Source organism: Achroia grisella, unplaced genomic scaffold (genome assembly GCF_030625045.1).
Source record: "Achroia grisella isolate CSIRO2021 unplaced genomic scaffold, CSIRO_AGI_Agris_v1 utg461, whole genome shotgun sequence".
Taxonomy (NCBI): Eukaryota; Metazoa; Arthropoda; class Insecta; order Lepidoptera; family Pyralidae; genus Achroia; species Achroia grisella.
In genome coordinates this window covers 2,348,146-2,361,460 of record NW_026712871.1, presented here as the reverse complement: position 1 = coordinate 2,361,460, position 13,315 = coordinate 2,348,146, and the positions used below count along the sequence as shown (strand labels likewise).

The 13,315-nt window shown below is 34.4% G+C and overlaps 1 protein-coding gene across 1 annotated transcript; it reads right to left on the bottom strand.

Moving 5' to 3' along the window:
• Positions 1-7,859: 7,859 nt before the first annotated feature.
• On the bottom strand, positions 7,860-12,312 carry LOC131845320 (PCNA-associated factor-like). Its single transcript, XM_059194369.1, has 4 exons — positions 12,165-12,312; positions 10,743-10,811; positions 9,686-9,832; positions 7,860-8,696 (listed from the first exon to the last, which is right to left on the bottom strand). The coding sequence occupies exons 1-4, from the start codon at positions 12,196-12,198 to the stop codon at positions 8,353-8,355; spliced, it is 594 nt and encodes a 197-aa protein (XP_059050352.1). The 5' UTR covers positions 12,199-12,312; the 3' UTR covers positions 7,860-8,352.
• Between the last annotated feature and the right edge of the window lie 1,003 nt (positions 12,313-13,315).

Here is a 13,315-nt window from a genome sequence, read left to right as displayed (position 1 = left end):
TTAAATTGCAATGTACACTATATACTAACAATGTGCTCCGACATTGCTCGCGTTAAAAGCTCTTCAGTTTTGTGTTAAGTGAAATACTTGTCCACATTATTATAAATTTTAAATTATATATTCAACCTAAGTGGTCTCGGACAGTGCGGTTTCAGAGGAGCTTCCTCCCGCGTACACTTACATTGTGGAATGAACTACCTGCCGAGATTTTCTATAGAGACTACAGCATGGGGTTTTTCAAGAAGGGTATATTAAGGTTTCTTAAGGGCGTCCATAGACTGTGGTAACTGTTTATCATTAAATGGACGCCTGTTTGAAAGAATATTTCTAAAGATGCCGGAAATAACACGTATCTTACTATACAGCGTTATCTGTCTATATACATATAATAAAAATAAAACTGTAGATGACTGTCTGTACATAAAAAAAGCCGAGTCAGGGAATGTTGCTGCTTCAAAAATCGAGTACGGTTTATTACCAGCTAAGGAGACTATCTTGGAATTCATTCCTGCTTTGGTGACTATTCTAAATGATAATCGTTCGTGTAAAAAATACAGTTATGTTTTATATGTCCTTTACACTAGAAATTTTGGTCACAGATCTATTCTATAAGGTATAAAGGTTGGTTAGGTTAGGTACGGTAGGGAAAAAAATTATAATATAAAAAATTTGACGTTCATAAGCGGCTAAAATGTCCTACATGTATAAATGATTTTTGAATTTGAATTTGAAAAAAGAAAATAGTTAGTACATAACAATAATAAATATATTTTTATATTTTAAATTACATACTGGTTTATATTAATTACACAGTACCAAATAGGTCTCCGCTCAGTATGATGATGAGGTGCTACGACGCTGGTATTCTGCAGACACCTTATATATCTATACATATAAATAAAATTGGAGTGTCTGTTTGTGATATTGAAATAACCGTTTTTTACTACATGCATATGAATATAAATACGGTACATACACCAAAATAACAATTTTTATAATTTTTGTCTGTCTGTCTGTCGGTCTGTTTGTTCCGGCTAATCTCTGAAATGGCTGGACCTATTTTAACAGAACTTTTTTTGGTAGGTAGCTGATGTAGAAGGAGTAACTTAGGCTGCTTTTATTTTTGAACAATAAAGTTAAAAACCACGCGGACGAATATAAATACGGTACATACATCAAAATAACATGATTTAAAATTTTTGTCTGTCTGTTTGTTCCGGCTAATCTCTGAAATGTCGGACCGATTTTGACGGGATATTTATTGGCAGGTAGCTGATGTAATAAGGAGTAACTTAGGCTACTTTTATTTAATTATTTCAGAAAAATATAGTACTGTTGTAAAATTCCACGCGGACGAAGTCGCGCGTACAGCTAGTAATATATATAATAAAATAATATTATACATACATAGATCTAGGCGGATAACACAGTAAACATTTACGACATACTACCATATATAAATAAATATCAAACATAACTACACTCTCAATCATTCATAATTTAAGAGCTACGCTCTTGTCGGTGGAGCTCTTGCCACTTTCTGCGATCTTCCATCATGCTCTTTAATTCTTGATACGACACGACTCCCATTTTGTCCTCAATTTGTGTGATGTAGCTATACCTTGGTCTTCCCCTCCCCCTCTTTCCTTCTATTTTCCCCTCAATAATAATTTTCACGTGGATGGTCATAAGGGCAGAGGAAGGCCGAAAAAGAGATGGATGGACTGTGTGAAAGATATGGTAAGAAAGGTAGTAAATAACGAGATGACTGCGAACAGGGATGAATGGAAGAGAAAAACAAATTACGACCACAAATAAATGGGATAAGGAAGAAGCAGTTGATGATGATGATGAATAATTTTCATGAGATCATCGCGCCGTATCAAGTGTCCCAACATTTTCTCTCGTCTATTTTCTATTGTGTTCAGTATCTGCCTTGTTTCTTTTACCCTGTGTGGTACTTCTACGTTTCTTACTTTATCCTTCCAGCTAATTCTTCCATCTTCCTCCAACACCACATTTCAAAAGCCTCCATTTTATAATGTAACTACACACTGAAACATAATAAACGTAATGTTCTGGTGACACTAGATGGCTGACACCTTGCAATCACCCTGCATTTAGAGTGCAAACACATCAGCACATTTTTCTAAGTGAAGAAATATTTAAATTTTTTGATACTCTGTTGTGTATAAAAATTGAAAATATTTGTGAAATAATTAGCCTATAATAAAAATGCTATCCAATGGCAGGATTCCACGTGAGCGAAGTCGCAGGCACAACTAGTTAAGTATATAAAAGTGTGTATGTACATTGCAATTAAGTTGATTTCCAATCGGCTATAAATTAACGAAAACTTTATATTAAGGCAGCCAAATTTGAATAGATGTCCCGTGTATAGTGGACATATATTGTATTTTAAACATTAAGTAGATAAATAATAATATAGTGTATTGTCCTGGCTTTGCTCCGGTGATTTTGTGTTTTGTTTCTGAATTTCTATTTTTTTTTACAAATAATTCAATACCAATATTACTCTCTGGTAATAGTAACCCTGGACAATTAACACAGCGCCATCTAGTACCAAGCTAAGCAGAGCTTGTGTTATGGGTACTAGACAACTGATATAATTACTTAGATTTTTTTGTAAATGCATCATTACATAGTATAAAACAAAGTCGCTGTCGCTGTCTGTCCCTATGTATGCTTAAATCTTTAAAACTACGCAACGGATTCTAAAGCGGTATTTTTAATAAATAGTGATTCAAGAGGAAGGTTTATATGTATGTATAGTACATGTACGCATATTGGTCTAATCTGCTTAGCTTGGTGCTAGATGACACTGAATTGTCCAGGTTTATTATTTATTTATTTAGCACGACCTCGGTGGTCTAGCGGTCTAGCACACCGCTTTACGACTGATGGTCGCGGGTTCGATTCCTCGCACGGCACAAACATTTGTTTGTATTCATGAGTACGATTATTTGTATCGGTCTGAGTGTTTTCTATGTATAATATGTATGTATTTACAAAAAAAATCTATGTATTTGTATCAGTTATGTAGTACCCATAACACAAGCTTTAGCTAGCTTAACTTGGGTCTAGATGGCGCTGTGTGAATTGTCCTGAGATTATTATTATTATTATATAAACAATAGGAGCCAGATCAGAAATCCTAATCCCCGCGCACTCAAAACTGTCGGAACGTAATAAAAAAAAAACAGTAGTTTGTAAAACTTGCCCAAAAACAGATCTGGCCAGGAAGGACCGAAGACCTTTTGAAAGAATTTTCTACCGGCCTCGTATTGACTACATTCGTCATTGTGTACTCAACCCAACGCCGAACTAGTTACAAATGATACAGTGGAGCCCTCTATAGGGCTCCTTTAAGTTGCTACGGTCCCCGTAACTGGACATTGTACATGTTTGCAGTATCCCCACGTATAAATTCAGCCCATATATACTTAGATTTAATTTAGTTTGAAATAATTCTAGATTTTAAGAAGTGCAGGCAATATTATGAACAATTTATATTAACTATTTAGAGGCACAATAATATAACTGTCCCCATTTGTAGAGATAACAGCATACGGCCGGCCTGATCATGTTTTTATTAAAATGGAAAACTACTAAACGAATCTGATGATGGTAATAATATGACTATCCCCATTTACAGCATATGGCCGGCCTGATGGTGTTTTTTTTTATAATTGAAATGATAACCTAACGAACCTGATGAAGAGTTCTTTTTAAGTAATGGTGCACCAGCCTGCGATAACGGTATACGCTGGCGGGGCACCAGTGGAAGATGATAAGATGAGCATGAGATCAGGTCAGTTAGTATATCGTGATTCACCAAGAATTTGTCGTGGTGGTTTCCAGGAACCGCGTGGAGGTCAACCTGACATGGTACATTGCTACCAATGGATTGCGAGCATCTGTATTCATGTAGGTCTATTACAGACTCTTATGATATGTCAAATCTACCGTCAGTTCGGAATGATTTCGAGATGAGAAGAACTGACAAGAAACTCAGCTCGTATTCTTTTCAAATAAATGTTGTACATTTTTACAATAATACAGATTCATTTTTAAATAAAAATTCGGGAGAATAGAGTGACCACCAGCATATGCTATTGCATTTTCGTCAAAAGCAAATCACTTAATCAGTCGCCGCAACAAGATGTGTTTTAGTGTAGTGTTTTTTTATAGTAACATAAAAAATTGTGATAATTTGCTCTACTATAGAAAATAATTTGTCAAACTTAATGGTTTAATAAATGCTATACCGGAGTAAATGGAACTTTACTAATTGTGCCTCTAAATGTGTTTTTTTTTTATTTATGAACTGTAGAAATTATATATAAATCCTAAACTCACCATTGCTATTTGTTAGAGTATTTTCGAATTTAAGAAGCTGTTCATATGGTTTATTTTCGAAATTTCCAGTACATATCAGATGATTTTATATAATTATTTTACATGACATTTTTATATGACGACCTAATTACTGTTTTTAGAATTAAAAATTGAATCACTGAACGATTGAAATCTAATAAAAATAGTTTTGTTGCTGCTTTCGGACTACTCTAATGTTGTCCGCAGCTGGCCTTTACAGCTTCACCGGACGATAGGGGGCGAGTGCAGATGGCACTCCAAACCGAAGGAAGGACTTATGGAGCGGCTGAAGGACAACTCCCGCCTGAATGATACGACGCCAGTCTGAGGTCACCACTGGGGTTCGAACCTCCGCTCAGCCCGTTTGAATTGGACGGGGGATATTTTGTTACTACATTTTTTTTTGACTACTCCAACTGTTGACCGCAGCTGGCCTTTACAGCTTCACCGATAAAATGATTTTATAATATATCTAAACAGAAAACGAAAATATAGCGCGTTGCAGGATCTGTACGGCGCCATCTAACGGCAAAAAGGTGAATTAATACCAACAATGACTTTTTATATTTATAGACTTAGTAATTATTTATTATTAGTAAATATAATCGATGTAATTACGAGGAAGTATTATAGTTCGCATTGTGATTGACAATTTTTTCAATTTTCTATAAAAAAAATGTTTTAAACTCAATAATTAAGTTACGAAATATAATAAATTGTACTTACAATAAAATTCTTTTATTTCTACCTGATAATGCTGTCGATTGTACCTACATACATCTCTAGAACGCGGGTTTGTATCCAGCTCGAAGGACCATAAATTATTTTTTCTCTAAAAACTCGACGGCCTCGTTGGTGTAGTGGTTTAGCACACCGCTTTACTTCCGTTGGTCGTGGATTCGATTCCTCGCACATTACAAACATTTGTGTTCATGAGTATGATTGTATCGGTCTGGGTGTTTTCTATGTATATTATGCATGTACTTACGGAAAAAGGAATGTTTTTGAATCAGTTGTCTAGTATCCATAACACAAGCTTTAGTTAGCTTAACTTGGGTCTAGATGGCGTTGAGTGAATTGTCCTGAGATTATTATATTATTATATAAACAATAGGAGTCGGATCAGAAATCCTAATCCTCGCGCACTCAAAACTGTAGGAACGTAATAAAAAAAACAGTAGTTTGTAAAACTTGCCCAAAAACAGATCTGGCCAGGAAGGACCGAAGACCTTTTGAAAGAATTTGCTACCGGCCTCGTATTGACTACATTCGTCATTGTGTACTCAACCCAACGCCGAACTAGTTACAAATGATACAGTGGAGCCCTCTATAGGGCTCCTTTAAGTTGCTACGGTCCCCGTATTGACTACCAGGGGTGTCACGTTCGCGTTGCCGACCCTCAAGAAACTTTAATATAAACATGTATTATATATATAAACCTTTCTCTTTAATCACTCTATCTATTAAAAAAAAAAGCACTTCAAGATCATTTGCGTAGTTTTAAAGGATTAAGGATACATAGGGACGGAGAGACAGAGATTTTAAAAATAAAATAACAACTTACAAAATACATTTTAATGTTTCAAACTTAATAAAGAAATTAACAACTATTATGATCCACAAATGACAACTGAGCAGGTACTAAATTAATACTAATATTATTTACCCGCGACTTCGTCCGCGTGGAATTTAACTTTATTTTTCTAAAATAAAAGTAGCCTAAGTTACTCCTTATTACAACAGCTATCTGCTAGATAAGCGTCCCGTCAAAATCGGTCCAGCTATTTCAGAGATTAGCCGGAACAAACAGACAGACAGACAAAAATTGTAAAAAAAATTATTCTGGTGTATGTACCGTATTTATAATCATATGCATGTAGTAAAAAACGATTATTTCAATATTACAAACAGACACTCCAATTTTATTTATATGTATAGATTATTGCAAAATGGCTATATTTCGACGGCTTCGGTGACCTAGCGGTTTAGCACACCGCTGTAACGGTCGCAGGTTCGATACCTCGCACCGTACAAACAGTATTCACGAGTATGATTGTTTGTATCGGTCTGGGTGTTTTATATGTATATTATGTATGTATTTACGAAAAAAATATCTAAGTATTTATATCAGTTGTCTAGTACACATAACACAAGCTCTGCTTAACTTGGGACTAGATGGCGCTGTGTGAATTGTCTACAGTTTTTATTATTAGTATTACGTGTCAATAATGTTGATTTTAAGGCCTTTGTTTGAAGTGGACGTCTTCCGGGCTGAAATGATGATGATGATGATGATGATGATGAAGCACATTTTATGGATTTACATACAAACTGGTTAATCTAATAGTTACAAGATATCACAAAATTCACACCAAAAATGTGAGTACGTAATGAGGTAGATTCTTGCTTTTGCAATATCATATGCTGGTAGTCACTGTATTCAAATTCAAATTCAAATTCAAATTCAAAATATCTTTATTCATGTAGGTCTATTACAGACTCTTATGATATGTCAAATCATTTATTATATAGATGAGAAGAACTGACAAGAAACTCAGCTCGTAATTTTTTTCAAATAATAGTGGAACATGTTTATTATGTCTCCCAAATATTAATTTAAATGAATCTGTATTACTATAAATATCTCATTCCGAACTGACGGTAGATTTGACATATCATAAGTCTGTAATAGACCTACATGAATAAAGATATTTTGAATTTGAATTTGGTAGAAAAAATGGAACAATTCTTGATACATTCTGCGTGCTCTGTGCTCTGGCGGTTTGACCTTACACCTTACTTATGCTGCTTCTATGATGCCTTATTAGCTTCTATGATTCTATGATGATAGCATAGCTGTGTGCCAAACCGCTGGACCACAAATCCGTCATAAAAAAATATTTATAGAGTTATAAAAATACTTATAATACTGCACAGCTATCACCAACAAACTGGAAGTATGTAATCTTATATATAAAATTCTCGTGTCACAATGTTAGTTACCATACTCCTCTCAAACGGCTTGACCGATTTTTATGAAATTTTATATGCATATTCAGTAGGTCTGAGAATCGGCTACTATCTATTTATCATACCCGTAAGTGATAAAAGTTGTCCATCCCTAACATTTTTTTTTTACAATTTTTATTTTATAATGGGCCATTAAAAATACAACTCCAATCAGCTACCTATTTTTCATACCCCTAAGTGATAACGGTTGTACACCCCTAACATTTTTTTTTTTATTTTATTACAATTTTTTTCTTTTATAATGTGACAGTAAAAATACTTACAAACCCAAATTTTCTCTAAAATTTCATAGGAATTGGTGAAGCAGTTTTGCTACAAACATTGTGACACGAGACTTTTATATATTAGATAGACCAGCTGACATCGCAAACGTTTTGCAAATGTAAATTAAAATCGCTATTAAAAAAAATGTGTTGATACCAACAGGGCGAAAATTTATGATTATATGTATTTTTCAGTGCTAAATTGCTAAATCGCTAAGTAACATTAAAAACAGATAAGTCAAATATTATATATTCAATTGCATTTTTTCTTATAAGTAATAAACACCTAAAACATTATTTGTAGTTATATTTGCAATAGCTAAATCATAACAAAAAATATATATGTCGAAAAATAAAAACAAATACTTAGGGGTTGACAACCCTTATCATTTAGGACTATGAAAAATGAAAGCAGCCGATTCTCAGACCTACTGAATATGCGTATAACATTTTACAAAAACTTACCCTTTCAGAGGAGTATGCTAACTAGCATTGTGACACGAGAATTTTATATATAACATTATTTAATCAATTAAGTTTCTCATTTATTCTCGTTGATTCAGTATCATGAGATTTCTTCTAGTGTTTGATTAGAAATATCATTTAAAATCCAACTCTAAGCAGATTTAGCGTTAAATTTACAAAAATAATTAAAAACGCCTCAAGACCCAATTTTTATCTTCTTACTGACGTGTTCTGATTCTTCTCCAAATGCAATATCTTCTAAATCTCTCTTCGAGTTTCTTCTTACATTACCATCTATATTCTCCTTGTCTTTCGTCTTCTTACCTTTACCTTTCGCTTTCAGATCGTTTTTAGGGTAATATTCTTCTATTTTATGACTGTTCTCTCCGCTCAATGGCTCCAATTCAATTGTTTCGTCCAAAACTTTGTTCTTTGGACGTTCTGAGTCTTCGTGTTTCTGTGGACTATCCTCTACAGTTACAATATCTTCTTCATCAGATTCTATTACGTTCCGCTTTGGTTTTGATTTGGAACTGCTTGCTGAGAAAAAGAAGAGAAACATTTTTTTTAATTTTGAAAATTATCTTTTTATGGCAAACAAGCATACGGCCTATCTGATGGTAAATGGCAGGGATGTTATGGATATGAAATATCCGATACGGATAGGTTTCGGATATAGGAATGATTATTATACCGGATACGGATACGGAAGTGGATATGAAATATATTTCGGATTATCCGTTAGTTTCGGATAATTTAGGTTACAGATAATAAAATAGTTACAAAACATATCTCAATTAGGCTCCGTCCCTATCTGATACTATCCGAAACTTTTATTTCGGATTCGGTTACGGTTACGGATATTTTTTATATCGGATATCCGACAGTTTCGGTTACGGTTACGGAGCTCCCTAACATACCTAGTAAATGGTTACCGTAACCTATGGACGCCTGAAACACCAGGGGTGTTCTTTGGCACAAGGTTCGAAATGATCGAAGGTTCGATTCCTTGCGCGGTATAAAAATTTGTATTCATGAGTATGATTGTATCAGTCTGGATGTTTTATAAGTATGCTATGCATGTATGTACAAAAAAAATGTATCTAAGTATTAACATCAGCTGTCTAGTACACAACACAAGCTCTGCTTAACTTGGGACTAGATGGCGCTGTGTTATTTGTCCAGGTTTATTATTATTATTAATCAGTTCGGTAATTTAGGAGATAACTTACCAGACGAAAACCCTATTACTCACTAAACGATTACTTGAATGACGAGCGTGCATGGCAATAGTTGTTCATGTACGGGATTTTCATTTAATGTTAGACATAGACACCTATATAAATATACATTGTAAATAAACTGGCTTTTAAAAAAAAGTCATTCAATTGATTTTCTTGCCAGTTCTTCTCAATTGGATCTATATACTAAACTGGACGGTAGGGAAAAAATTATAATATAAAAAAATGTACGTTCATAAGCGGCTAAAATGTCCTACATGAATAAATGATTTGTCAATTTTGAATTACCAGTGATATCATCTTCCGGCTCCATCTCCTTTCCATCTGTATCTTTGGTGATGAAGAAGTTCGTAATTGGTTTCTGCCACTTGGGTGTCTCCCGGGGACAGACTGGGTTACCCCCCGAGTAGCTCCGAGCTGATTTATCACTACTGCCTGTAGATTGCAAAAAATAATAATACTCAGTTTTCTTAGAGAAGAAAAACAATAAGTGATGGGCCGGGTCATTGGGCTCCCTAAAATGTGGTTGACCTACATAGATCTATTGTACTTGCCCTTTTCAAAGTTGGCTACCTAGACCCGTCAGGGACAAAAACATGGTTGGACGTTTGTTACTCTTTCACGCAAAAACTATACAACAGATTTTAATGAAACCTTACAGTAACATAGCTTATACATAAGAATAACATAGGCTTAGGCTATAAAAGCCGGGTGAATCCGTGGGCACGACTAGTAAAATATATGTAAGGATGATTCCCAGTTGATGGTGAATAGTGAGATAGAGCAATCTTCTCTACCTGTTTCTTATATTGTAACACCATGGAAAATATTATTCTCTACCTAATGTAATGTGAGTTGGACTCCATTCTCCGCAATAAGCCTCTCTTTTAGGCCATTATGCGTGTAGACCCAGACTACTAAAGTAGCCAGCCAAGCTCCTCCTAGAAGCGCAGAATACTCCTAGTGTCTTCACAGGCTTCACGGAGCGACCTCACCGTTCCGAGGATTTGTTTTCGTTGTGTGGCCACTGTAGCACTCCAGGATTACGTGAGCCGCCGTTTCTTCGGCTTCAAAGCAGCCCCGATGAAGGTAATGTCTGTAGCGCCTATTGTGTACAGGTGTTTATTATGATAAGGGACAGTGGCCCGATATTGTCCTTATCATTATTGTAAAAGGGACAGTGGCCCGTTATTCTCCATTTCATTATTTTGAAAGGGACAGTGACCCGTATTGTCCCTACCATTATTTTGAGGTTATGCCTATCTAGATTCAGTAGGCGTTTTATCATTGGTTTGTTTTAGTTTTATTCCCTACCTATTATTTTTATATTTACTACCATACTGACCTGCTGATGCACTGCTGTTGCTAGGTGGCGCCACACTGCAACGGGCCTTGCTGCTCTTTCCTGATGCCACTGGAGAAAGAAAGAATTTTATGAGAATTACTCTTTCCGTGATATAAATTGGCAGAGAATGGAGGAGGCTTTGCATAGGGAGGCCAAGAGAAATAAATAAAGAAACTACGAACAATATGAATATGTTTTTTCCAAGCATTTTTTTTTTAAACAACAAAAATAATTAAATTGAGGGTTTTTTTATTAATGATAATGGAATGGTGTACTCGCCTACGCTAAAAGTTTACGCTGGCGGGGCACCAGTGGAGGATATGACGAGCATGAAGTCGGGTCAGATAGCACATCATGACAAAATAACTATGAATTCATCACGATGGTTTCCAGGGGAACCGCGTGGTGGTCAACCTGACATGGTACATTGCCAGCAATTGGATTATGAGTCCACATTACTAACAATCCCCTTCCCCCCGACTTGTCTGGTTACATAATGCTACTTGCGAAATGGCAATTTACCGCAATAGTTTCCAGGGGAAACAGCGTAGTGGTTAATCTGACATGGTACAATGCCAGCAATGGGGTTATTAAACCACATTACTAACAATCCCATTCCCCCTGTTTCTTTGTATTTGTTGGAGGGTGGAGGGAGATCAAAGAAACTAAATTAAGACTTGAAATTGTAAATATATGGAAAAGAGTTTAAATAAATAAATCAATATGACAAGCTCGGTGGTCTAGCGGTCAAGCACACCGCTTTACGACTGATGGTTGTGCGTTTGATTCCTCGCACAGTACAAACATTTGTAATTATGCATATGATTGTTTTCTCTGACTGTGGCAAATCCGTTAGAAATTAATAATAATATCCCAGGTCAATGGATACTAGACAACTGATACAAATACATTTTTTTTTATTTGTTAGTAAATATATACATATTATATATAGAATACAAACAATAACCCTCATAAATGTAAATGTTTGTGTAGTGTGAAGAATCGAACCCACAGACCACAGAGGCTATCAAAAGTTGTCTAATGATATAAATACATACAATTTATTTTGTAATAGATACATGATATACATATAAAACACCCAGAACAATCACACTTATGAATACAAATGTTTGTACGGTGCGGGGAATCGAACCCGCAGCCATCGAAAGTAAAGCGGTGTGATATACCGCTAAACCACCGAGTCTGTCATAATTAATCACAATGTTTTCCAGATGGTAACAGATATTCTAAACTTTCAAGAAACATTGTATGCTCCATACATGGGAGATGATTACAGACGGTAGGTACAATGCGAACTACTAATAATCATGCCTACTCAATAATGTGGAAAAATATGGTCAAAATAAAACACACATTTCAGAGAAAAGTTGCAACATGACAGTATTTTTCAATTTTACCAACCTTTAGCTCCTACTGAAGCTTTAGTTCTAGCCATTTCTTTTTGATAATTATATTTATAATTCACACAATAGAACAAGTTAAATATAATTGTAACAAAATTAAAATAACAAATGTAACAGCTATAAAAACAGTACAATAAATTATTTGTCATCTGAATAAAAACGCGCGAAAATAAAAATAATAAAGCAGAACTTCAAAACAGTAAGTTCAGATATGTCATAAACATATTGTCAATGTCAATACAAAAAAGTTTGAATTTCAAGATAAATATGTAATGAAGAAAAAATAGGAAATAAAAGTTGATTTTACGCATGCTTCCTAACTGGAATACTCTGGAGAATCCGCTAAGATTCAGAACCGATTTTGATGGTAACATTGCAAATTACAATATAAATTTAGTTATAAGGCACATTGTACATAAATATATCTACGAACATATGCGTTACACATTTGTAAAAACAATTCCTATACATTAATAACAGTTTATAAATTAATAATATTAATTATTCTATAATTAAAATAAATAAATTTTATTATTTTAATTTTTTTTCAAATGGCAATTTTATTGATTTCTATCCTACAGAGGTAGAATGCCTTATTACGACTTTTCATAGTAATATCGTTTACATCAATTGAATTCAATTGTTCTGCCAAATTAAAAAAATACCTTATGCTTCGCGCATAAAATTGCTTTTCCTTTACTTTATAAATTAAATCCACAGTCAAGCTACACTGTGTCCAAATTCCATGAAAATTCTGTTCTATTGTTATTCTGTGATTGCTGTTTTAAATCTGTATCTAATCTACTCTTTTTATTTCTATTTATCTGTGATTTACTGATTTACCTTCCATTGAATTTTGATTGAGGTTAATTCAGTGCATCTAAATTCCGTTAATAATTATATTTTCTAATAGTAAATTTGTGATTTGTGAGATATTCTGTTTGCTATGTGATTATATTGTATATACACGATTGACAAGTTGCTATTAAGGTGAGCTCAAAAGCATTACATGGAAAGTTACGTTTAGTTCAACTTTCTCATCATCAATATTATACTATTCTTGTTGATAACTGATTTCAGCAACAGCCCATAAAAAAGATTTTTAATAATTAAGAAACCGTTCTAAATTTCTGTTCGAGATTAAGTTTA